At 38.5% G+C, this 26,094-nt stretch overlaps 1 protein-coding gene across 1 annotated transcript; it reads right to left on the bottom strand.

The window, feature by feature from the left end:
- Positions 1–8,532: 8,532 nt before the first annotated feature.
- LOC116256633 (3-hydroxy-3-methylglutaryl-coenzyme A reductase 3-like) lies at positions 8,533–23,892 on the bottom strand. The gene is made up of 6 exons (XM_050078480.1): positions 23,661–23,892; positions 21,096–23,425; positions 11,418–12,488; positions 10,653–10,834; positions 9,834–10,180; positions 8,533–9,198 (listed from the first exon to the last, which is right to left on the bottom strand). The coding sequence occupies exons 2-6, from the start codon at positions 21,248–21,250 to the stop codon at positions 8,953–8,955; spliced, it is 2,001 nt and encodes a 666-aa protein (XP_049934437.1). The 5' UTR covers positions 21,251–23,425; positions 23,661–23,892; the 3' UTR covers positions 8,533–8,952.
- Between the last annotated feature and the right edge of the window lie 2,202 nt (positions 23,893–26,094).

Below are 26,094 nucleotides of genomic sequence, written 5' to 3'. Positions count from 1 at the left end.
GCTTCAAATTTTGTAAATTTGCTATTGATCTAACGTACATTTTTTCTAAGGGACATAGCGTAGCTGTGCGTGTTGGCAGACTGATGAAAGTTTGGTCATCAGTTCGATTCTGTTTGGTGCTACTTCTCTCAAAAATAAAAGGCAGCAGGTGCTACCCATGAGATGAAAGTAGCAACCATAATTCACTCAAGTCCCGATGTAACTCTAGACCTCGGCGTTCACGTTAATATACAATATAAGAACTATAGTTGGAATTACAATTGCATCCTTCATAAAGCCTTTCAAGGAATATATAAGGGGGAGAGACACTCAATTTAACCACTTGAAAAAGAACCTATGTATCTATCACACAGGGGAGTGTCTCAAAGAAGTTTTAAAATTTTAATTAAAAAGTTAGCTTTATTATTTCAAAGAACCTATGTAATTATCACACTGGGGAGTGTCTCAAAGAAGTTTTAAAATTTTAGTTAAAAAGTTAGCTTTATTATTTGATTTAAGTTTCAATTCTATACAAGCACATGGCAGCATTGGCTCCCTATATTTATTGGTTGGCAATGTCGGCAACGTAAAGACTTAGGTGGGCAGTGGGTGTAATTTATTGCAATTTATGGGAAAAAAGGGCTGTGCTTGTTGAAAGATAGCACTTGTCACACACTTTGCCGCACTGGGGGCTTTTATCTTTTGGCAACCTTTGCTAAGCGACATTTTACTTAATTAATTTGGGTATGAGATCCAAGGTGATTATAGAGCACTAAGTATGACATGAAAATGAGATCACGAGGATCTTCAAGTCCAAGGACTTAAAAGAAACAGACACACTCTCTCTTCTGCCTCACATACTACTTATTTCAAATTCTCATTTTTGAAAAACGTCATTATATATATGATTCACATACTAACCTGGCTGTCTCATGTTATATATAATTCATAAAAAATGTCATTTTTGTATTCTCACCCATATATAGAAATCATGTTTTTGGGGGTGAGCAGAAACCTGCTTGAAAAAGGCCAAAACTCTTCTCTTTCTCTTGCCCACATAGAATGATACCTATCAACTACAGAGTCACACACTTCTTCATCATCCTAGAAGAAGAGTACCACCTAATACCCACATAGATCAAATTGAAGACCACCCAGCTCCCACCCACCCATCAGTCCAATCAACTCGTGGTCATGTTTTAAAAACAAAGTTGTCACCAAAATTTGATCTTAACATAATGCAGTTTTTTGAAAGTGTCAACCAAGACAATCTTAATAAGATCTTCTAATTTTTTATTGTAAGTCATGTTCTCCAAGATTTAAGACATTGACCAACCAATTTGTTTCCTAATTATAATAAAAAATAAAAAATCTTCAAGCCTCCATATGATATTTTTTTTATTAAATGATGAAATATGCGTGCTATTTTGCTTGTTGAGTTTTTGAACATGGACTTATTAGAGTTTCAATCAAACAATTTTGCAAAGTGGGAGCTTCGATTCTGAGTTAGTGGTAAGAAGAAATACTCGTTGTACCTATTAAGAAAAATAATTACAGCTTGTCTTTTATTTCAAAAATAAAGGTATGATGGGCCTTTCTTTCTTTATAGATATCCAACCACTTGAGTGATGATATGTTCCTGCACGACTGTGATGCTTGAAATGGCAAAATTGAAACAAGGAGATCACGTGAAAGGACAAAAAAGTAAAAGACACTAATAAAAAATAATAGAAATAATTTGAGAAAGATGAAAATTCCTGAAGGACTATTTAAAAATACAAATTTTTACATGATTCGGTTCGCAAATAATTCGGATCCCGATCCGGCGGACTCTTTGCCAAATTCGACGCACAAACAATTGTAAAATCATTGACTGGAGCGATAGGGAGTTGGCGACGGAGAAAGGGGAGAGCACGGAGACGTCTCTGTCAATGACCATGCGATCAGGCCAATACGTGGGGCTGCGTCTTTCTCGACGCTTTGAATTCAGTAAATAGCGTCAAAACCAGTCAGCGACAGTCCGAACCAAGGGGGCCGGCCGCAGATCTGGCTCTTCCTTCAATATATATATATATATATATTTTTTTTGATATATATATATCTCAGCTAATATTAAGGGTACGAATATATAAATTACTTTGTTTACCTTAAAAAAAAAATTGTATGAAAGCTTGGTTTCATAACAGTCAATTTTCTTAATCCTTTTCAGAACCTGATTTGTGTGTTGGTGTTCCCCCGCTTCGGTCAGTTTGTATATTGCAAGGGGGCAAGCGTTTTTTTACCTTGCCTTTGGGGATTCAGGGCTGTCTCTTTGATTCAGGGCGCTGGACCCAAAGGCTGTGTCGACTATCACTCGGATCCATGACTGTTACTGTCTAGCAGCCACCAGCCCAAGCCACTAAAGAGGTTAAGAACTATTTACTGCAGTAAGATTCAAACGGCCTGTAAAATGTTTTGTTGTTTAGGATCAAAAGAAGATGCTATTAAGTATTTACTGCAGTAAACTAAATGAAGAAATTTGTCATGTAAGTAAGGGCATTTCAATAGCAAAGAGATCTAGGCAATCGAGTGGAGCAGCACAGTCTTGTTATCAAACAACTCCTCAACAATCAATATACAAGATATCGAAGGGGTTCGACACAATCGACGGAGTGGGAGCTAGCATGAAGACGGTATGAAGGTACCAATATGCAAGTTGAGGCACATAATTGAGAATCAATTTAAGGCACCGAAAGCAGTGTATCCAACAATCATAATGCAAGATGAGTGGTGGGGGTTTTGGTTCTTTTGTTGGTTAGTAGCATTAAATATTTTTCCTATTCACCCAACAATCATAAAAGATGAACTCTAGCTAAATATGTATCCAACAAATGTTTATTTATTTTAGCTGTTTACTTGAAAGAAAATTTAAAGTGCATCTTTGCTCTCAATAATTATGAGCTTTGTAATACCAAAAAAGGCTTTCCAGATAGAAAGTTGAGAGATGCTTGAAACAGTTAAAGCACCTTTTGGGATTCCACCTTGCACTTGGATGAACATTACCACAAAATTAAAACAATATCTATGATCACAGCCATTTAGCTGGAAGATCTGGATTGAATTTCTTAGTTTTAGAATTGGTATGAGTTTTTTTAACTGATTCTGAATACGAAGTTTCATTTCCAAGTTAGATCCAATAAAGTTACGACCTGGCTATATACAACATTATAAAAGCTGGCAGCATGAATCGATCGGCCGAATGAAAACAGGTTAGTTACTTATTGGATAATATACAAATTAGTGACAGATTAGCAATCCAACTAGATCTGAGTTTGGATCTATTCCAATTACATGAAATATGACTACGTCAACAAATACAGCAGTAAAAGATGGACCCAATCCAAATCAAGACCATCGACGTTCATACTCACAGAAAAAATTACATTCCAGCTCCGAAAACAAAAAACTGAGCTTCGTTTAATGAATTAATTTAGTATGTTTGCTTTACAAATTGTAGGTGATCAGCACTTAGATGAAGTAATCCATGAAATTAAAAACTCAGGCAGGCAACGTAATGAGAGCTGGTAGTAACCAGATCCGAGGTATTCAACTTTTTTAAATTTGCTATTGATGTTCCAAGGGTCATAGCTTAAATGGTCGGGTTGGCAGGCTGGTGAGAAAATTCTGGTCGTCAGTTCGACTCTTATGACGTTGCTTTTCTGAATTGCAAAAGGTGGCAGGTGTTACTCTCAGGTTGAAGTAGTAACCGTAAGTAAGTTTACGCAGGTCCCGATATAGCATTGGACCTCAAGAGTAGAAGAAAAGAGGGAAGGCTTCAACTTCTCATTAGATGGCAGGGTTTCATCCTCAGGGGCAAAGCCAAGGGGGTGAGTTGGCAGGGGGGTTGTGCCCCCCTTAAAATTTCAGAAACAAATTTTTTATACGTATTGTTTAAAAATTTTCAATTAGTTTACATAAAAATTTTGAAAAATTCTGTTAAAAATTTTGAAACTATAATTTGGCCTCTTTAGTGAACAATTACTGGCTCCGCCCCTTCAAATATAATGCACATTTACCATGAAGCTAGCTTGGGGCTAATACCACACCAACTATTGTTGGAATTACACTTGCATCTTTCATAAAGCCTTTCAAGTAATACATAACCGAGAGATGCGCTCAACTTAGCCCCTGAAGATGAACATGTATATCGCACTAGGGAGTGGCTCACACAAGTATTCAATTTTTAATCAAAAATTTAGCTTTACTATTTGACTGAAGGTTACGTTTCAATTATATATACTTTGTGAGCACATGGCAGCTGTCTTCTCGTGCTTATGAGTTAGGTGGGCAGTAGTCAGTGGGTGTAATTTATTGCAATTTATGGGAGAAAAGGGCTATGCTTTATATGACTTGTTGAAATTGAGGCTGCATAACGAGTCCGGCCAGCTTGAGCTTGACTAGAACTCACTCATCAAAGCTTGACTTGAGCACAACTTGTTTATAAACGAGTCGAGTTCGAGTTGTAACAACTTGATTTGTTTAAACTTGGCTCGACTCGACTACATAATGAATGTTGAATTATAATAAGAAAATAGTTAAGCAAGTAACAACTAAATGAGTTAATCAAGTTAAAATGACTTAATCGAGTTAAAAGAAATCAGGCATATCACATGCTTAACATGAACAGGTTAGAAGAGTTGAGCTCAAACTTTTTCTATCGAGCTCGACTTGAGTTCAAGCTTGAGTTATGTGAGTTGAGTAGAGCTCAAACTGCCCAACTCGAGATCAACTTGGCTTGTGTGCCATCTCTAGTTGAAAGATTGCATACTTTTACGCAATTCGGGCTTTATCTTTTGGCAACCTTTGCTAAGTGAAATTTTACTTAATTAATTCGAATTTGGCAAACCTTTGCTAAGCAAGATTTTACTTAATTAATTTGGGTATAAGATCTAAGGTGATTAGAGAGCACAATGTATTAATGAAAATGAAACCACGAGGATCTCAAGAACAAGGACTTAAGAAACATACACACTCCTCTGCCTCACATACTACGTATTTCAAATTCTCATTTTTAAAAAACGTTGAGACCTTGTTTTTGCTTACTATATGAGTCCCATATAAAAGAGATTTCATATCATCCTTGGATTTGAGATATGGAGCTGTCAAAGAGACATTTAACAATGAGTAATCTACCTTAATATCATGGATTGGTAAATTTAACCGTTCTCTTCTTATAACAAGACAGTTTTGCAAACGGGCAATCTTTTTCTTGAATGCAGTTGAGGCTTATTTTTTTTCTTTTTGAATTCAAGTCAAAATAAAATAGAAAAGTGAACCATGTAACCAAAAGTACTTAAAGTTGTGCTTGATGATGGTCAAAAGTGGGTTTTTAAGAACCTTTGCTTTGAGGAAATAACGTTTTTAAAAGTGAATAACCTGGCTGCCTCATGTTATATATAATTCATAGAAAATGTCATAATTTTTGTATTCTCACCAGAGTGGAAGCTGCCCAAAGATGGTTGAAACCCTTCTTCCTTCCTTCTGCATCCTTAGACAAGGCTGCTTTGGAGTGTTGGTGGATCTATAGCATACCTATTAACCAGAGTATGGCATTGCATTTGTTTGCGGGTCTATAAGAGTAGTGCCTACAAAAATAAAATTGACGACTGAGGAGTGTTGGTGGATCTGTAGTATACCTATTAACCGGAGTATGGCATTGCATTTGTTTGCAGGTCTAGAAGAGTAGTGCCTACAAAAATAAAATTGACGACTGAGGAATGTTGGTGGATCTGTAGTATACCTATTAACCGGAGTATGACATTGCATTTGTTTGCAGGTCTAAAAGAGTAGTGCCTACAAAAATAAAATTGACGACCAAGGAGTGTTGGTGGATCTGTAGTATACATATTAACCGGAGTATGACATTGCATTTGTTTGCAGGTCTAGAAGAGTAGTGCCTACAAAAATAAAATTGACGACTGAGGAGTGTTGGTAGATCTGTAGTATACCTATTAACCGGAGTATGACATTGCATTTGTTTGCAGGTCTAAAAGAGTAGTGCCTACAAAAATAAAATTGACGACTGAGGAGTGTTGGTGGATCTGTAGTATACCTATTAACCGGAGTATGACATTGCATTTGTTTGCAGGTCTAGAAGAGTAGTGCGTACAAAAATAAAATTGACGACTGAGCTCTCATCAGCCTGCCAAACCAATCAGTTATGCTACGGCCCATGGGTTCATCGAAAAGTACTTGTCAAAAACAGACTTGTCACCAAATTTGATGTTTAAAAGATGGAGTTTTCTGAAGGTGTTATCCAAGACAACCTGAATAAGATCTTTTTATTTTTTTAATGTACGTAATGTTCTCCAAAGATTTAAGACATTAACCAACCAACTTGTTTCCTAATTAAAAACTTGAAGCCTCCATATGATATGGTTTAAGTAAATTATGAAGCATGTAAGGTATGTTGCTTCAATTGATTGAAGGATGAGGGCTTTGGCTCTTAGGATGGAAAGATGAAATACTCTTTCTTATCATCCCAATTAACAATCACAGTACGCATTTTTTTTCAAAATTAAAAGTGCGGTGGATCTTTCTTTATAGTTGTCTAAGCACTTGAGTGTCTTTCATTATAGTTGTCTAAGCACTTGAGTGGTGATGTTCTTGCCCTAAACTTCAGAAAAAAAGAGAGACGGTAAGGACAAAAAATAAATAATAATAATAATAATAATAATGGTACTAGTAATAATTTTAGAAAGATGAAAATTGATGAGGACTATTTAAATGTATAAATTTTTTACTTGATTCAGTTCGCAAGCAATTGGGATCCTGATGCGGCGGACTCTGCCAAATTCGATCCACAAACAATTTTAATATAAGGCCATGTTTGATTGCGAGGGGAAATAGTGTGGAGCGGGTGAAAAAAGAAAAAAAATGTACGACTTTTCCCTACCGAGAATTTTACGGCGGTAAATAATTAAATCGAGGGTAAATTTCCCCTGAAAAAGTCGACCAGTTAACGACGGAGAAAAAGGTACGTTGCAGAAGTCTCTGTCAATTGACAATGCGATCAATACTTGTGGTTGCGTTTTTCCCGACGCTTTGGATTCAGTAAACAACGTCGAAACCAGTTAGCGACAGTGCAGGTCTCCAAAAAAGACACGTTCAAAGGCGGCTAGTCACACCCACCACCATAATTATCATTTCGACGATGATGACGACCCAACAGACGCCCAGGACGGACCGGAGTGTTATGAGGAATTTTATTGAACGTGACGCACGTAAGTCCATGCATGGCATGCCACGTTGTTTGACGTAAGGAGCACTAATATGCTGCATGATTATATATAAATTGTATATATATATATATATATATATATATAGAAAAGGTCTCCAATCTCTCACAAGCAATGTGGTTAATCACATTGTATCTAGCGGTTGTAATTGAGCAGGATTAAGGATATGACCTCCTCCCTTTTTCTTTTTTTCTTTTTTTTTTCTTTTCTCTCTCTCTCTCTCTATATATATATATATATATATATATATATATATATATATATATAATGTCTGCTAATAATGACCGGTGAAGATGGATGAATACTTCTGTTGATATAAAAAAAATGCTGTATGAAAACTTGAACATGTAACAGCCAACTTTAATTTCTTAACTATTTTAAAACCTGATTTTGTTTTGCTCTACAAACCGAGCTAAGGTCAAGTTGGGAGTCTGCAAGGAGCCCTTGCTTTTAGGATTCAGGGCTGCATCAGCTAACACTCCAATCTAGTGTTGCATCTCCTCGGTTGTGTGTTTTGGTGGTCAAACACCAAAATTACATTTTTGTATGAATAACTTTTCAGAAGGGTCATTTGGTCAAAACTGCCATTTGTCAAAATTGGGTTTCCAGTTTAGACCATCACCTAAATACACAAAACTTTGTGGATGTCATCCAAACACACTCTTTTTAATATCTGTATTCTCTTAATATAGTTACAGTCTCTATAAAAGATTAGTTCTTTATGAGAGAAATAACTTTTCCAAATAAGAACAGCAAAATTAACTGCTTTATCGACAATGTAGCAATAAAAATGGGAAAATGGATATTAGAAGTTCGACACTCCCTTGCGGCTGATACTCTCGGACGAAACCTTTATTCAGTGAATGGTTTTTCCCCTTTTAATAGTGCAGTTAGCGGGGAAAAGAAAAAGAACATGCCATCGGACTATCGTTTACTTGTTATAAAAAATCGTACATTGAATCAGGAACTTTTTTTTTCTTTCTCTCAGACCAAGTACACAAGCGTCCACTAGTCCTAGGACTTATTTGTCGCGTATTAAAACCTTCATTCCATCGATAAACTTGCACCACGATCCCTTTTCTAAGTTATCCTCCGTAAACAAATGGAAGAATGCTTAGGTTGTACTGCAACTTGACCTGAGTTCTCGTTGAAGTTGCTTAGAGATCAACAAAACATTCAATGCCATTTGAAGTTCCCAACAAATATCTTCCCTGTAGGTAGACAAAATGATAAATGCACAGGAGACCAACAGCAAGATGCTGATAAACGCAGAAGAGGACCGCAAGACTTCAAAGTAAACTTCTAGATAGTAAAACAAATACAGCAAACACGGCCATCACAAGGAAACAAATACAGTAAAGGGAATCACCAGTCAAACTAGGAGCAGCCACAGAAGCATCCCCAGGAGGGGGGTGTCCATTACATCAAGCGCTGCCGTCCCCATCATACAGAGATTCCCACGGGAATAACAAAAAGAAACCGACTCCGATTTACTGTTACAAGGTGAAAGAGGAGCAGGACATTGCCAAATTAAGTACATACACAAGGTGAACAAGTATTCTAAACGGTCGCAAGGAAGATGGCTATAGACTGTTCCTCTTCCCGGCGACCCTTTTTGCTTTTCCGTCTTTTATGCTTTTCGTCTTCTTACTCCTTCCTTCTTGAAGTGGTTGGCGTCTGCTCTTCCTCCCGGATTTCATGATGTAGCCGCCGACTTGATGTCCTTGCTCGACCTGTTGTACTTCATGTGGCTTTTCACGAGCTGGCCAGCTGCAAGAGCAGACATGAGAGAGAGCTCTCCTGCTAGAACTGCGCCAGCAACTACGAGAGCTAGCTTGGTGGCATTGGCCCCTGGTGACTCCATATTAGCGCCCTTAATTCCAAGAAGGTTCAAGCACGCAGATTGTGAAGCCAACTGGGTACCACCACCAACCGTACCCACCTGTTAACGCCAATAGAAAAGAGAACACGAAAATGTTTATATTAATAAGCATATTCTTCAGCTGGTGAATTGAAATAAATCAGATAAATAAGAAACCAGTTGCACGATCTCCGTGGAAAATGTCAAGATGGAAGACAGACAACAGGACAAAGCTTGTCAGGGCCTGTTGTTCGAGCCAAGTTTTTGTCACTATAGGAAACAACTTGACAAAAGTAGCTCAGCAGTGCCGATGATACATATATTACTCAAACAAAGATGAAAATTTTCTTTTAGTTTTCGAGCAACTAGGGCGAGTGAGCGATGCACATCTTTTCTTTTCAAAACTTGCTGCTACAAAAGAGATGGGCACATCCTGTTAGATAAAGACAAACTTTAACCGAGGGACACGGAGCTCTAGGTATTCTAAGGGTGGCATGAACAACAGTCAACATGAAGACAATTACTTAGTAACATACACGTGAAAACTAGTGGCTGTAAAGGTTGAAGCGACCCACAGAATTATATCAACAAACGAAACTGAAGTCTAAAATATACAGGAACAGCAAAGCAGCCAAAGAATCGCACCAGAAGCATTCAGAAAGATTCTACCACCACGAAACCTGAAGGAACCAAAGAAAAGGCAATTGCGGATTTACCTCAATGCAGGGCATGGAGACGGAGATGTAGAGGTCCTTTCCATTATCAGCAACTTCCATCATGGTGATGCACTGTGAGCTCTCGACGTTCTGCGCTGGGTCTTGACCAGTGGCGATGAAGACGGCAGTTACTATGTTGCTGGCATGGGCGTTGAACCCACCCATGGCACCAGCCATCGCCGAGCCAACCAAATTCTTTCTCGTGTTTAGCTCCACCAGCGCAGGCACTGACGTTTTCAGCACCGATTTCACCACCTCTTCCTTTATGATCGCATCGCAGACGACCGACTTCCCACGCCCCTCGATCCAGTTGACTGCAGCTGGCTTCTTGTCAGAGCAGTAATTCCCTGTAAAATTTCACAACACGAGGTTTTTTCACACACAACTAATATTGCTGACAGGTACATGGAGTAAAAGAGATGTGGGTAGTTTTCAGGAAAAAGATGGAAGAAAAGAAGAATAGGAGTACACGGGCCGACGATGAACTTGCCTGGAAGTGACAGCTTAAGAAGAAAATATAGGAAAGGCCAGAAAAGCTCTTCCACAACCACAATTTTGCGGAGAAAAATTCCAAGAAGTGATGTTCAAGAAAGCAAAAGTCTTTCATTTCTTCCTTTTTCGGTTTTGAGGGGGAAAATCTCTTTTGTGAAAACGAAAATAGAGGAAAAGCAAGTGGGATATGTTCAGTTGATATAACAGCAAGGCTGCTTCTGAAACTGACTGCTTCACAGGCCAACCAATGTGTCTCCCCATCCAACAGAGCTTACACCAAAATGAAGAACACATGGAGAAACAAACAGAGGTTAACGATGGACCAACCTGAGATGCTGATCACCTCCATGTCAGGGAAATCGTTGTTAAGGAACTCAAGCACGTTCTGGACTCCCTTAGAAACCATGTTCATGCCCATGGCATCTCCCGTTGCACAGATGAATCTCATGTAAAGGATCCTCCCAGACAAGGCGCACTTGACACTCCGCAGCCTCGCAAAGCGACTTGTCCTGCAATTGCCCAACAGTGGAAAACTAATTAAGGTCGCATATTTTTTTTAGCAATATCTCATAGAATGAACGGGAAGATGAAACTCGAGAAAGTCACAAAAACAGAAGCCAAATACATAATACAACGGTGAGAAAACCTCACAAGACGTCAACAGCAGAACAGTGTACATGCAGTCAGTCAAGCGTTGAAATGTCTACCATTAGTTACACAAGAGCCTTTGCCAAAAGAAGGTTGAAGAGGACCAATTTTGGAAAACTCGCAGTCAACACAAGAAAAAGGAGAAAAAATAAAAACGACCTTAGGAATCCAATTGGAGAAACAAACTCTTCAGTAGGACAACTACAAGGAGAAAGAATAACAAAAAGAGAAAAAACACGCAAAAGCCAAAAAATTTGGAGAAAAAAGAAATCCTTCTTCTTTTGCAGATTTCATTGTGAAATTATTCTAGGCAGAAAAACACTTATTGGAAGAAAAGGATTCTCCATTTCCAAAATTCGTTATGAAACTGTTCTGGGGCAGAAAATGTCGAGAGGAAACGACTCAGAAAACCCAAACAGCAAATGGATTAGGCGAGGAACGTACCGATTGAAAACCATCGCGACGGTCTCAAAATTCATCGGATTTTCAAGGAAGAACTTGAGCTCCGCTGCGCGCCTTGCAGACGGCAGCCTCACCGCCGGTGCCCGGCTCATTCCATCCCTCAGGCACACCACGTCAACCCCGCCGGATGCATAGATTGCCTTGCAGCCCCTGTTGGTGCTTGCGACCAAGCATCCCTCGGTGGTTGCCATCGGCACATACACCTCCCCCATCCCCTTCATCAGCAAGGGCCCGGCGATCCCCACGGGGATCTGCACATACCCAATCGGTAGTTCGCAGCATTGCCCTAAAATCGACCCGTAATCAAACCCTTCGAGCGGCAACCCTTCGACCGACCTTCCGGAGACGATCTCCAGAGCCTTCCGCCGCACTCCGGCCGCGCGCTTGCAGTCCCCGAGCCTCGACTCCAGGGAATAAGACGGGACGGTGCCTTTCACGACCCCCATGATGACCTCCTCGTCGGGGTCACCGGCGAGGTCGGCAGGCTGGGCAGGGGGCGGAGGCGCGGCGGCGCAGCGCGCAGGTGCAGCCTTGGAGCACGTCTCCTCCGGCTCAAGGTCGTCCCATTCTTCCGACGACTTGGAGACGAAGGGCTGAACGTAAATGATGCCGAAAAAGCCAAAGAGATAGATGAATGACGAGAGGAAGGAAATGATGCCCACAATCTCCCAGAAGGTGACTAGGTGAAGGAGGGTATTGGTCCGGATCTTCTCGCGCCACCGCCGCATCAGGTAGTATGAGGAGAGGAAGAAGAGGACGAGAAAGAACTTGTTGGTCACATTGGCTGGGAGGGGAAGCGCGTCGGAGGCGACTGCCACCCGCGTCTTCCCCTTCCCTCCCACCTGGTTGGTGGTCGCGGTGGCGAAGCCCTTGCCTTCCGGCTGTTTCGCCGACACCCTTCGCCGGATCTCCATCCCGCGACCGAGATAGAGAGAGGAAAAAGAAATTGAGAAAGAGGGGTTGCAGCCGGCTTCTCTACCGGAAAATATATTTTCCGGTGAGATGGATCCGGGTGGCTTTCTGTGAGGAGGCGCTTGGGAGAGGAAACGTTGGATTTATAACGCGGGCAGAGCGCAACGATCTGGGGACCACACGTTCGTCGTGCAGCGCGGAGTTGTCTCTGCACGTGGCAGGTGACACGAGCGGGAGAGAGAGAGAGAGAGAGAGAGGAAGAGAGTAAAATTAAATGAAAATCTCCCTTTTCTCTCGTATCTCTTCCATTGCCTATCCTTCCACTGAGCGTTAGATACGTGACAGAAGGAGACATTGTCATTGTCATATTTGGTTTCCATTACGCAAGAAGTTACCAGTCCAAGAAGCTAACTTTCTTAATTCCTTCTTTTCAGGCTTCAGATATTTCCGTTATCTTGTCAAACTAACTTTGAGCAGGGAAGATTTCAGGTTTAAGATCTCTCCTTATTTCATCCAACTAATTTTGAGAAGAGGGGAGAAAAGGTTGTGGCTAGATCCAAAACTTTGGGACCTAAATGATTTGGACTCTAATAAGAAAGAATCCAATCCGAAATAAATTCATTAATCGAACCTTTTAAAAAAAAAAAAGTTGTGTTTGGATGGCATTCTATATGGTTTAGCAAAAACAAAGTTATGTGAAAACTTTTACCTAGCGTTTGTATTAATGGCAGAGCTTTTTTCTTTTTTTTTTTATGAACAAACTTTTAATTAGTTTTAACTAAGGCGGTGACTCAGGTCTCATGGGACTAACTGAATTTAAGTTCACCTACATCCAATCACTGAAAATAACAGCAGTCTCCCCCACGTCTCTTCGCCCATGGTTTGTAAACAGTTAAAATGGTGTTTTTTTTTGCCCGTTTGGGTGATGTCAAAGCTAGGTTTGAGAAAAATCCGATTTTAAAGCTTCGTTTTTAAAAGAGATTCAATAACCTGACACCTTCCATATTGTTAACAAAAAATGGCATTTTGGATGCATCATTCAAACACACAATCTATTTTTCTTAAAAAAAATATTTTTTTTTCATAAATCTAATTTTCACAAAAATATTTTCCTTTCAGGGTATTTTCCAAAAACATTTAACTCCCTTCTAAAACCTGGGGCAGAACGTTCCTGGTGTCTTCTGTTCGATTAAAACAAGGGTTAACCCGATTTGACTCTCACTCAAACATTCTTTAAAGCCCATTTTCAAGGCAAAAACGATGTTCTGCCTCCCACCTGACTTTGAAAGGTTTCACACACCCTAAAAGGCCTTATACATCTCCTTTGTCATGGTAAAATTCGGATGTGTCATTTTCACACTGAGTTGGACGTCATGTAATCTCCTCTCCAATTTCCAAAGTCTAAATCGTTTTTATTTTCGAAAGGTGCTGTCAAGAGCAATAATCTTGATGCGGGCTTTGAAGTGGGGCGAAATATTTGCAAATTGGCCACTCGGTTGATTAGAGATGTCAACAGATCATATTTGTATCGGATATATTCTTTAACCCTGTCCACTTTTTTGGATGGTCACATATTTTTTATGAGAATTCAGATGATTAGAGATGTCAACAGATCAGAGACATATACACCACCATCCACTTTTAATGTAATACCTGATTCGATTCAAGAGTGCCACACGTTGCTTTTATACATATACTTTTCGAAATTTTCTTTTTTCTTTTTTAAAATTTTTCATTTCCTTTTTGCACAAAGCAATTTTTTCATTATATATCGTTGAGCTGATTTCCAACCGATTCAGCAAAATAGTTCGAATTGCATGGATTCGGCAGCCTCACCGATCCGGCTCCTGAATCGATTATGTTTACGGACATTCCTTGAAGAGTATAAGCAGTTAACAGTGGTCAATTTGATCCACTACTTACAAGCCAACTTTTTACTGCCAGCATTATGCCTATACTCCATCCAGACATCATATGTATCAACCACACTGCAATAATAATAAATATAAGGGGCCTTGCTTGCATTTATCGTACGATATGAGATTTGTTTCTATCATACCAGCCACTTCATTTAAATAAAACAATTTTAGAAGCTTTTTCTTGTTTATGTTGGTGTTAGCAATCCATAACATAACATTTTTCAATTGATGGATGTACGGTTCCCCACCGATATTTTAAAAAGGCAGTTTACTGGTATCAAAATACAAAATGAAAATGTCTTTTCTAGTGAGCAAGAGGTTAATAACTAGAGATAGAGCCATAAATTTTTTATGAGGGGGGTCGAATTAAAGTTTTTAAATTTTGACATGACCCAAAATATCATTTTTAAAATTTTTAAATAGGATAAGTAAAACTTTTTAAAATTTACACGTAACTTTTTTTTTAAAAAAAAAAAATTGAGGCCCATGTAGGCCTCTCCTTGGCTGTTAATAACCCTTTTATTGGAAAAAAAAGACTTGAAAGTCTCTCCAATTTCTCCCTATTTCTAGGGTCCTACAATGTCAACAATGTACACTTCAACTGTGCCCACTATAAACATAATGTCCACAAGAATCAAACCTTTACAAGCTCAAAGACAACCAGTTAGGCTATGCCTTTTGTGTGGTCGGTGTCTAAGGAAGGCTGAATATGACATTAAGAGTAGCATTTTAATTTTGAAGAGGAGAGTAGAAGAACATGCATGCATGCAATTGGAGAAGCACAGTACGTTGGTTAGCGGATGAAATTGATGAAGCATTAATTTGGACCGCCCCATTTTGCTAGTGGGGAAACCCTAGGGCCGGGAAATAATGAAGATGACGAGCTTCACGTTCTCCTCCACGCCCCCACATGCATGCACGTCGTGTTGTCACTGTCCATTCTTATATTGCCTCCAAAAACCTTAATGAGATGTCATTTGGCTGATATGCATCCGTATTGTATTTATTTTAAAATCAAGGGAACAATTTTTTCTTCTTGTTTTTATTTAAATATCAGAAGACGTGGAGCGGAATATCCGGCCTTTTCCATCCACTTTGAGGCTGTGTTTAGACGACACGATAAAAAATGCCCGGTTGCGATGGGCGCAGGGAACGTTACAGGGACGTTACGAAACTCGTTATATGCATATTATTGTTGTGTGTATAAATAATGACCAAAATAGTGAAAATGAAGGTTTTTAAAGGACAAAAAGATAATTATAAAAAAAAAAAAAAAGTAAAAAACACACTATATTATAAAAAAAATTTAAAATATCTCAGCCCTCTCTCTTTTTTAAAGGACTGCGTATTTGTTGCCTGCACAGATCTGTGCAAGCAATTACTCGATTTCACAGCCTCTCTTTCAAGCAGTAATAAAAAAAATCACTCACATGAAATAAAGAAGAGATCAAAATCACATTTTCTATAAAAAAACATGGAAGACGGGACCAAGTCATGCACGTTATTTTGAGTTATGGTTTTGTCAAAAACTAAGTTGTTCATAAATTCAACCGCGACCATTCATCTAAAGATGCCTTAAAACGATATACTTTGAAGGCAAAATGATGTTGTTATTATTATTATTATTATTATTAGAGCAGGCGTGTTCTGTAAACTGTTAGAGGAGAACGTTTTCCCTCGAGCGACGACCATAACTACAGAGAATAGTGTCATCAGTCAATATGTGCAAACAGTAACTAGTTCAGCGCGTTTTCCATTCCACATATGCTTCTGTCTTGATGGAACGAAACTGGTCATTTCGTAGTTTAATTAAGATTGTCCAAGGCAAATCACCGTGTGGGTGGTTCCGGATTTTAGAAGACAATGCAAACATTAAACTCTGGGACGTGCGGGACGCGGTGTCCATGCATTCTGAATCCGTTGTGTCCAGCATCTCATGGCTCTAGAAGATGGACGTCGAGCCCGTCGCTCCTCAGTCCTCACGCCCAACAGTACGCCATGCGTCATCGAAACCCTATTGCAAATAGGAAGCAGATGAACTTGCCACAAACCAGAGAGCGTCTTCTTCCTGTTTGGTTTCTATTTATCGACTCGATCACATTCATTCTTGGGCAGACCTTGTCATGTCGCAGCTCTCTCTCTCCCTCTCTTCAGGGGTTGAACTGTGAGCAATGAAGAATTTTGGAGTTGGTCATATTGTTTGGCGTTGTGGTTCTCTTAGAGAAAAGCTGGGATGTGGACTTAAGGGTCCTATTCTATGGCTTTGCTATGGGTTTTTCTATGCTGTTGGATGTGGCTATTTCTCTCTCTCTCTCTCTCTCTCTCTCTCTCTCTCTATATATATATATATATATATATATATATACACGATAAGCTCAACATGAGACTGTGGGCGAGATATGTTTTGTCTTTTTAAAAAATAATATGGTATATATTAGCCAATTATGAAGGGTAGTATTGAGGAGTGTTGATGTTGGTAGTATTGAGGAGGGTCAACTTTCACTACAACAAATAAAGTTATTTGCCAAGTCCGATGCCGTGGCCAATAACCAAGTTGTCGTTATTTGCTAAGTCCGATGCCGTGGCCAATAACCAAGTTGTCGTTATTTGCTAAGTCCGATGCCGTGGCCAATAACCAAGTTGTCGTTGCTTTAGCAATGGCTCAAACCTTAGCTGTTTTTATGGGGCACCCTTGCCATTGGCGTTGTGCCAAAAATAATAGGCAAGGCAAGAGCCGTTGGCAAGAGGTTTTTTACTACAGCTCACCTTTTTAGTCGCTACAATGAAAGTTGCAAAAAAAAAAACTTTTGAGCATGCGTCATGTTCTTATTGGCTACAGTATAAGCTATAGACAATGATATATTCACCCTCATCAACCCCGCATCCATCCATCACATTGCAATTGAGAGAAAGTTTTCACAACAAAAATTTCACTAAAATGACTATAATAATGTATCCATTGTACAAAAAACTTACAAACCCAAAGATTTATACAAAAAATTATGTGTATCCAGCTTTGAAAAGTTGAAATTTTTATTGGATTGACCAAAGGCTGGTCCTGCTGATTCAGTGACTTCTCTACCTTACAATTCTTCTTTAAATTTCTAGCTTTATCTCTTTAAAATCAAAGCACTCCTCAACTTTTTCCTGAATAGTTTTTTCCACTCTCCGAGCCGTTTCTTCTCCAATAGTTTTAACTATGATTCTTGTTGATGCGTGATAGAAACAAGGAGAAATTTAACAAATGTACTGCATTTCTAGCAGAAGCTACATTACACATGTCAATAGCTTCTATAGGGGCGTTTGATTCATGAGAATTGGTGGAATTTTGAAATGAAGATTCCAGTTTCATTTCAAAAAACTGAAATCACCTAATCAAACAATGTAGTTTGATTTCAAAATTATGGATCGATTTCAAAATCAAAATCCGACCATGGGGTCCGATTATCTATCTCTGTTTGATCCTCAACAAGAGGTCGTGTTCGCCTTTATTTGTCTTCTCCACCCTCTCTCCTATCGAGGTGTGCACCAGCCGTGGCCAACGCACTGAGGGGCTGCTCCAGCAGCCCCTTTATTCTTGCAACGGAAGGTGTGTGTCGGCCATCGCTGATGCATAGATGTTCCTCCTCTTCTTCTTTTTTTTTTTTTTCCTGCTATTTTAGATTAATTGACCTCTTGATTTCGATTGTTCTTTCTTGTGCAGGATTTCTTAAGGCGCTCTGTGCTGCTTCATGTCCGTGTTGAGCCTTGAAACTTCATATTATGCTCTCATTGTGCGTAGTATTACAATCGTGGTCTAAAGAATCATACATGTTTATGGGTAGGGGTTGGTCTGAACTCTTTTTCAGTATGAAGAACTTGCTGCTTGAAAACGTCCAATATATGTGGCAACTGTTATCATATTTCGTCTCCTTTTAACTGTTAGTTAGAATTGTAACTTGGAGATTTTGTTGGGTTTCTCGTGCGTACGCATGCACAATCTAGAATATACTTTAGTTAATCTGTTTTTCGTTTTAGTTTCCAGAAACATGAGACAACGACTGGTTTAGGTTGTGGGTCTGAGTTAAGTGTTGAATTTATAATAATTGAAAGCCGATCAGGTTACTTACTGTTCCATTTCTGTTATCTTCTGAAGTAGCAAATCTGCCATTTTCAAGAAGAAAGGCGCCATTCTTTTGGCATCATAGCTTGATTGATGTCATGCACCTCAGCTTTGATAATCTTGATGCAACAAACCTAAATCTAGCTGACCATGTTCCTGAAAATCCCAAAACTATATATATATATATTCGTGCTGTTCCATTTCCAGTATCTTCTGAAGTTGCAAAGCTGCTTTTTGAAGAAGAAAGAAGCCATTCTTTTACCATGAAAGCTTGATTGATGTAAATGTACCACGGTCTTTGAATTGGCACATTGATGATCTTAGTGGGCAAACCTCAACACGGTGACTCTATTTTTAGAAACAGGGGCAGAAAATGTGGGTGGCATGTAAAGATAATTCTTAGTGGAAAATCCCCAGATTTGCAAGTAAACTACCCACTATACTTGGATAAAGTGAGAAATAACGGCAAAATGAAGGAAACAGATAGAAATTAAAGTATGAGATCGACATTCTTTACCAGTTTTATTTTGGTTGGAAAGCTTTATTAATATCATATATTGAATTAGGTAATTATCCTTTTTTTGCATCATTAGTTGTTTATTTCTTTTTCCTTGCGATGATTTCAGTTAGTAGTTCTTAACGGGTCTCACTTATGTCTTCAATTTTTTTCTTGCTGCTTATGCTGTATGTAAGTGGTTGTTGCAAGTTCATCTTCAACCAATTGCCAATTCTTGCCATGGTCGTTTTATTGTTGGATGATGCCAACTTTGGATCCGTGTCTTGCCATGAGAAAGAGTGAGTGCGTTCACCACTACCATATCTATATCTCCATATGCTGACGATTAAGGAGCGACCACCAAAAGTTCAAATTGCAAAAGCTCTTCATCATGCATTCTCGTAGTTCACGTCCAGCAGTGTACTACACCACCCTGCCTACCATTACTGACTATTGCTATTACTATTATGCTTTTCATCCACAGCAGTGCAGCACGACAAGAAAGAAGGAAGAGTACATTAAGCCACGCCCCAATCTTGATTAAAAGCATAAAGGTGCAGTCCAGAAAGAAGATTAGGCCGCGCCCCAATCTCCTTTTTCTTTCTGTGATCAGTTGTGGGGATCAGGGTGTTTGTAGGCTCCTCCAACTAAGCTCAGCTTCATCATTCTCCAGTTGGATTAACGTCTTTTTATCTTTGACAGAGATACGGTTCAATCACTGCTCATTAGCCTCAAGGGGTGATAGAAATCAACATAAACAGCTGTTGTTCATGAGAAAAAGAGATCCTTTTTATTGGCGTCGTTGGTCTGGCTTTGTCAAGTTCTTGAGACTCACAAGAGATTTGTTATTTGTGTTGTGCCCTGTGTTGTAATTAAGAACATCAATACTTCCTCTTCCTCTTGCCATGAGTAGATTTCTTGAATGATGGAATCTCTTTCCTTTTGTTTTTACATATAGTATTTATTTAACTTTTGAGCTGCATACTTGTTTTATTTTAATATTGACCTTGCTTTCTATGTTTATGCATGCTATTCACTTGTGCTTGACCCTTTTAAGATGGTATTTGTTGCAACAGTTTGAGCCAGATCCACGCCTGAGAACACCAGATTACTTTTTATAATCAAAACCACCATCCTGTTGCCGATATTCTTTGGCAGCAAATTTAGGCTGATGGCAGGTTGAGAAAGGGGCCGCAGGTGATTAAATATTTTGTGGAGTATCATAATCTATTTGGGGCTTATAGCGGAGAGCTTGCAAAATTGAGTTCGTAATGGGGCCACTTCTTATTTGAGCTTCGGAACCGCACAGATCGACCTATTTTATTTTCTACAAGGAAGTCCACAAGGAGGCCAACCAAGCTCTAGGGACTGCTGCTGCACTCAAGTTGCGTAGACAAGCTCATGCACAGGCAGACAGGGAGAAACCAAGGCAGGCGTACCTTAGCAAGCAGCTAGAAAAGTTGATTTGTTTAATCTTGATTTATTTTATTGCTTTTTCGTTGCTATTTGGGGACTATTTATGTTGAATTTTGTTTTTCTAAAATGCCTTGCTGCAAGTTAGAAGGTTGCAGCAGTATATTTGAATCCGACGTTCTCTCCAAAATTTTAATTCCATTTCAATCAAACACGGATTTTTTATTTCCTAAATGAAAATTCTAAATTATCGAACACAGGTGAAAATTAGAATTGGATGAAAATTCCAATTCCATTTTCAAGTGAAATTTTGATTATAGAATTTTGATTCCAGAATCAAAATTGCAGACCAATCAAACGCCCCCTTAGAGTGACTAAGGATGTTTTAGTAACAAGTTGAAAAGCAAGGAGACTTTGTAATATGCCAAGGCAACAAGAAGTGTAGAACAAAACCTTCACAGACATTTTTTGCCTTTCAATGGTCAAAACAGATGGATGCCTTTCATCCAAGCAGCTCACTGATGAACTTGTTGAACCCCATCCCATGCTTCAAGCTTGAAGCTCCAAAAGAGCAATTACGCGTATAGGCTTCTATACAAAAACACAAAGAGATGGATAGCTATAGGGGATTGAAAATGGATAACGTAAGCAGGAAGTGAATTAGACAGCTTCTTACCAGTTTAGCAAGGAAATGATTGAAGGTCCTAAATCACCAACCCAAACCAAGCAGCGCTCTACTTTTTCGACGGATACACATGCAACATACAAGACCAACAAGCGGTGCATTTAGATATGCAAAGAAGGGTAGTAACTGAGGCTAACCATGAGACTCGATCGGTCCTCCTCCACGGGCCCTCTCTTCTTGCAAAATGATGTGCTCAACCCAGTGCACAGATACAATTATTCTTCGTCTCATGCACAACTTCAAAATATTAGCTCCTTTTCCTCTATTGTGCAATACTTCCAACATCATCTGTGAGGGATGCAAAGACGAAAAAATATTGATGTTTGAACCATTAGGTTCACTAGTTAAACAAGCATCTTAAGAAAAGAAAGTCTAGGATAAGAATCCTCGGGATTTCAATTCTAAAGTTGTAAAGAATAAAATCAATGCCATTTAAAACACTCCTTTTAACTTTTTTGGACTATATATGTACATTGACAAAGCCAATGCTGGCTGAAGTGGCTAGAAGCCTAGAACCACATGCAACGCTCGGATGTCATATTGATAAACTCCTTTCAAAGTTTCTAGCAACATTTCTCCTACTAGTTGCATTTTGTTCATCACAACTAGAAGCATTAAATTCCAGCTATGGAACCAGCTTGTTGCTTAACTTGTGGCCATTTCTAGGGACAATGACAGGCATGACCTCAGGTTAAGAGAAGACATGGGTGGACATAATGTTCAAAAAAAGCAGATTCCTGGGAAACTAGGTAAACAACAATTGAACATACAGAAAAGGCCCACAAAAGGAAACTAGTTACAGATGGATGGTATGTGAACTTTCACCTCTTTTGGTCACTCTGCCCCAACCTTGTTTTACTTTTCCTTTTTCCAGCAGTGTGTAGCACAGTCTCACTGACACAAATTGAGATGAGAAACAGCACAAAGATTTGCCAGTTGGGTTTGGTGGTTCTGAGCTAGATAGGTGGCCTGGAAAGAATGCTATCCTGACTAAAAACCAGCAGAGACGAGAGAGAAACAAAACAAATATTCCACAAGTTTATCACGGCTAGTGGTAGATCAAAGAGACGCGCGTTACCTATTTCCCTGCAAACAAGACTCTGCAAGGAACAGTTATATTGAGCCCTATATGAGCAGCAAATCCATGAACCAAAGTTTGGCTTCCTGTCAGAGGAATCCTTCAGTCCTGGTCTCCATTGCATCAAAATTAAGATGGAGAGTCAACAGTATGAGACAGCTGCCGTTCATTTGTTTTTCTTTTGAAACTTGCATGTCTAACATGTATCTGGAAAATGACCATATCAACTCTGTTCCATTGTTAAACCCTCCTTAGAAGTTGAACCCGTGACTTTCATCTGGCAGCCAGTACTTGACCGTTGCACCAAGCATTGGCCTTTACCCATTTACACTTATCTGAAGTAGATCAACATATCCTCAGAAAAAAAAAAAAAAAAAAGACTGGGATGCCGGACTTCACAATGGAACCAAGAAGAAAGATAGTGGGAATCTCGATATTAAGCTTGTTGTACAAAATGCTGAAGAAATGCAAATTGTAGAAGTTAAAGCTAATTATGAAACAATAGAACACTATCAGAGAATATACTTCAAGGGCATGATGCTACCAATTACATACAGTCACCACCATGTTCATAGACTGATAGACTTTTTTCCATCTTTTTATGATCTTGCAATTTTTTTTTTCATAAAATTTGTCATTATCTATGTAATTCAGGGTTCAGTTTAACATTATTTATAAGAATTTAAAACATCAGACATGATTCATGTTTTGTGCTTCAAATTATTAAGTTCTAATGTCAACTAAATATTTCTTTGAAGTATGTCATCATTAATAAACAAGGAAAAAATGAGATATACACTTTGCATTCTACATCAGCAGCGAACACTCACAACATGGGTTTTGAAAAAAAAAATTGCTGCATCAAATTTGACACATGATTACAAGAAAATTAACATACAACAGACCTGCTTTGCACTTACGTTTTCTTTGTTTCACTATTTGATAAAATGTGCGTTTCATTCATTTAAAAGGATATGGGCCTACCTTTCCATAAAAATCATATATGCTCGAAAATTTCATAGAACACTTGGAAAATCGAACATACTAACTAGGCTCAAATTTCTTTTGAATAAATATATAACATTCAGATCTCAGATAGTGATATCTCTTCAACTTGTAAAGGCATAAGTAAAAATGTTATTGGAAAATCGATCTATGACACTTGCACAAGTGAAAATGACAAATTTACGAATATACAAAATTCAACTGACCAGTTGGCCACAAAGACAGCAGTTGCTTCGTTATAGATGCATTAATTTCCATCAAACATGGGAGAAGAAAGAGGGCTTACAATCAAAAGCACGATGGAATCCTCCACCACCAAACTTCAACACCGATATTAACGCCACGTGGCTCCGATCCGTTTCATTCAGGGCCCAATAGTTCTGTAAGCGAAGCATCGCTGTAACTTCAGGAAACTGGTGGATTATCAAATGAAGAAATTTCAAAATCGACGAGCGCGACTCGTCCAATTGCTTCCAAGAGATCGAACAAGGGTTTCAACCAGCAAGACCCTCGTCCAATTGCTTCCAAGAGATCGAACGAGGGTTTCAAGTTTCAACCAGCAAAACCCTCGTCCGACCACACCAGATTGAGAGAGAGAGAGAGAGAAAAGCATACCAAGGATAGAAAACTTCTGCTTCCCCGCATCGGTGTCTAATTCTCCTAAGAAACAAAGCGCAGGTTTGGGAGGGATGCAACAGGGCGTGGTTTAACTGATTTTTCATTGTTCCATCTTCGATCCCTGTCGGTATATTCAACCTGCTTCCAGCAATTCTACGCGTGTCACCGTCCACAACTCCCTCGCCTCTCGGTCGATGAGCTGCCTCTCGTCGGCATGAGCTGGTGGTGGTGGAGTGATCCCATCGTTTGTTATATTTGTTCTCACCGGTAACCTTGTTTTAAACTTACAAAAATACTTACAAAATGAATATGTATGAGTCAAAACAAATTACTCCTCCAAACGAATACTTAAAAAGACAACTAGTTAATTTCAACATTAATATGGTAAAAAATGCTCTCAAACTTCAAGAATACATATATTTAATAATTATGCAACTAACAATAGTCTTTAGCATCAATATAACAACTCAAATCAATTAGTTTGATAGTAGAAAGTGCACAAAACTGCCCATATTAAGTTCTGCTGCTGTAAAGGTGTAACATTGAAATTCTAATAATAATTGAACATATTATAGAAATAAAACAATAAAATGATGCACACCAATTATATCTAAAAAAACCTTCAATAATGGAATAAAAAAGTACGAACAAGAAAACTTTATATATATCAAAGGGGACCAAATAAACTAGCAACAATATCTCTACTGCTTTAAGAAAAAATAAAGAACACACAAAAAAACATTCCCTTATATGAATGAAAGAAAAAACTTCAAAAAAACAAGAAAGAAATCACCTAATAAAAATTGTCTTCATTCCTTTTTTCTTCTTTGTCACTTCTCTCCCTTCTTGACCTGCTGATCAACTCACGTAGCCTTGCCATATTTTTCTCCTCTTTTTTCTTTTTGCCTTCCTCCTCCCTTTCTCGTTTTGTTGTGTGAAAGCAAGAGGGAAGAGCCCTCTTTCTATTTGAAAACCGAAGAGTTGAACGAGAGACAGTAAGACACCATCGGGTGCCCTCACTTGAGGTTGGACCTGACCCAACAAACTCTCCCTCAAACTTCAAGGGAGAGATCATACTTGTAAAATGAACAAACTTAATGCATTGCCTTAAAGGCAGTCACCCCAACTAGGTCTCTACACTTGCCATGTTTTTCTTTAGGTAGAGACTTCATCATCATATCTGTAGGATTCTTCTCTGTATGTATCTTCTCTAACTGAATTAGTTTTTACTCAAGCACATCACGAATCCAATGAAATCTAACATCAATGTGCTTGGTCCTTGAGTGGAAAGCTGAATTCTTTGCCAAGTATATAGCACTTTGGCTATCACAATGAAACACATAGGTTTTTTGGCTAAGACTAATATCATGAAAAAAATTCTTCGTTCATAATAATTCTTTACAAGCTTCAGTTGCTACAATATATTCTACCTCTGTAGTGGAAAAAGTAATACACTTTTGCAACATAAACTGTCATGATACAACTTTTCCTACAAAAGTAAAGACATAACCAGAAAGAGACTTCCTAGAGTTGAAGTCATCTATCATGTCTGCATTAACAAATCATTGTATCTCTAGGTTATATTCACCAAAACATAAACAATAATTAAAAATATTTTAAGATACCTTAGGATCCACTTCACTGCTGCCCAATGCTTATTGCCAAGATTTGACAAGAACCTACTCACTACACCAGCTGCATAAGCCAAGTCTGGGTGCATGCAAATCATATTATACATGAGACTCTCTACTATGGAGGCATATGGTACATTTTCCATTATTTCTTTCTCATCTATTGAGGATGAATATTACTAATTTCCTAATTTAAAATGTGTTGCTAAAGAAGTATTTACTATCTTGGCATCTTTCATACTGAACTTATTAAGTACATTCTCAAAGTATTTTTCTTGTGACAACCACAACATTTTGACTTTTTTTTATCATGAACAATCCTCATGTATAACAATTGTTGTGCTGGTTTCAAGTTTTTTATATCAAAGAACTACCTCATGTCTTTCTTTGCTAATCCATCGACAATTCTATCCAACAATAAGTATGTCATCTACATATAACAACAAGATAATGAAGTTACCTAATGAAAACTCTCTGATGTAGACATAATGATATGTGGTTGACCTGCGATACTTTTGATTTATCATAAAAGCATCAAATTTCTTTTACCACTGCTTAGGTGCTTGTTTAAGTCCATAAAAGCTATTCCTTTGCTTTCAAACTATATGTTTTTTCCTATCAACTACAAAATCTTCTGGTTGTGTCATGTAAATTTATTCATTTAGATTTTTATAAAAAAAAATAGTTTTTACATCTAACTGCTCCAAATCCAAATCTAGATGTGTCACCAAACTAAGTATTACCCTGATAAATGACATTTTAACTAGAAAAGAGAAAATTTCATCAAAATTAATACTGTT

This window comes from Nymphaea colorata, chromosome 6 (genome assembly GCF_008831285.2).
Source record: "Nymphaea colorata isolate Beijing-Zhang1983 chromosome 6, ASM883128v2, whole genome shotgun sequence".
Classification (NCBI taxonomy): Eukaryota; Viridiplantae; Streptophyta; class Magnoliopsida; order Nymphaeales; family Nymphaeaceae; genus Nymphaea; species Nymphaea colorata.
Note: the sequence above shows the minus strand (reverse complement) of the source record. Positions and strands in the feature narration are given on the sequence as shown.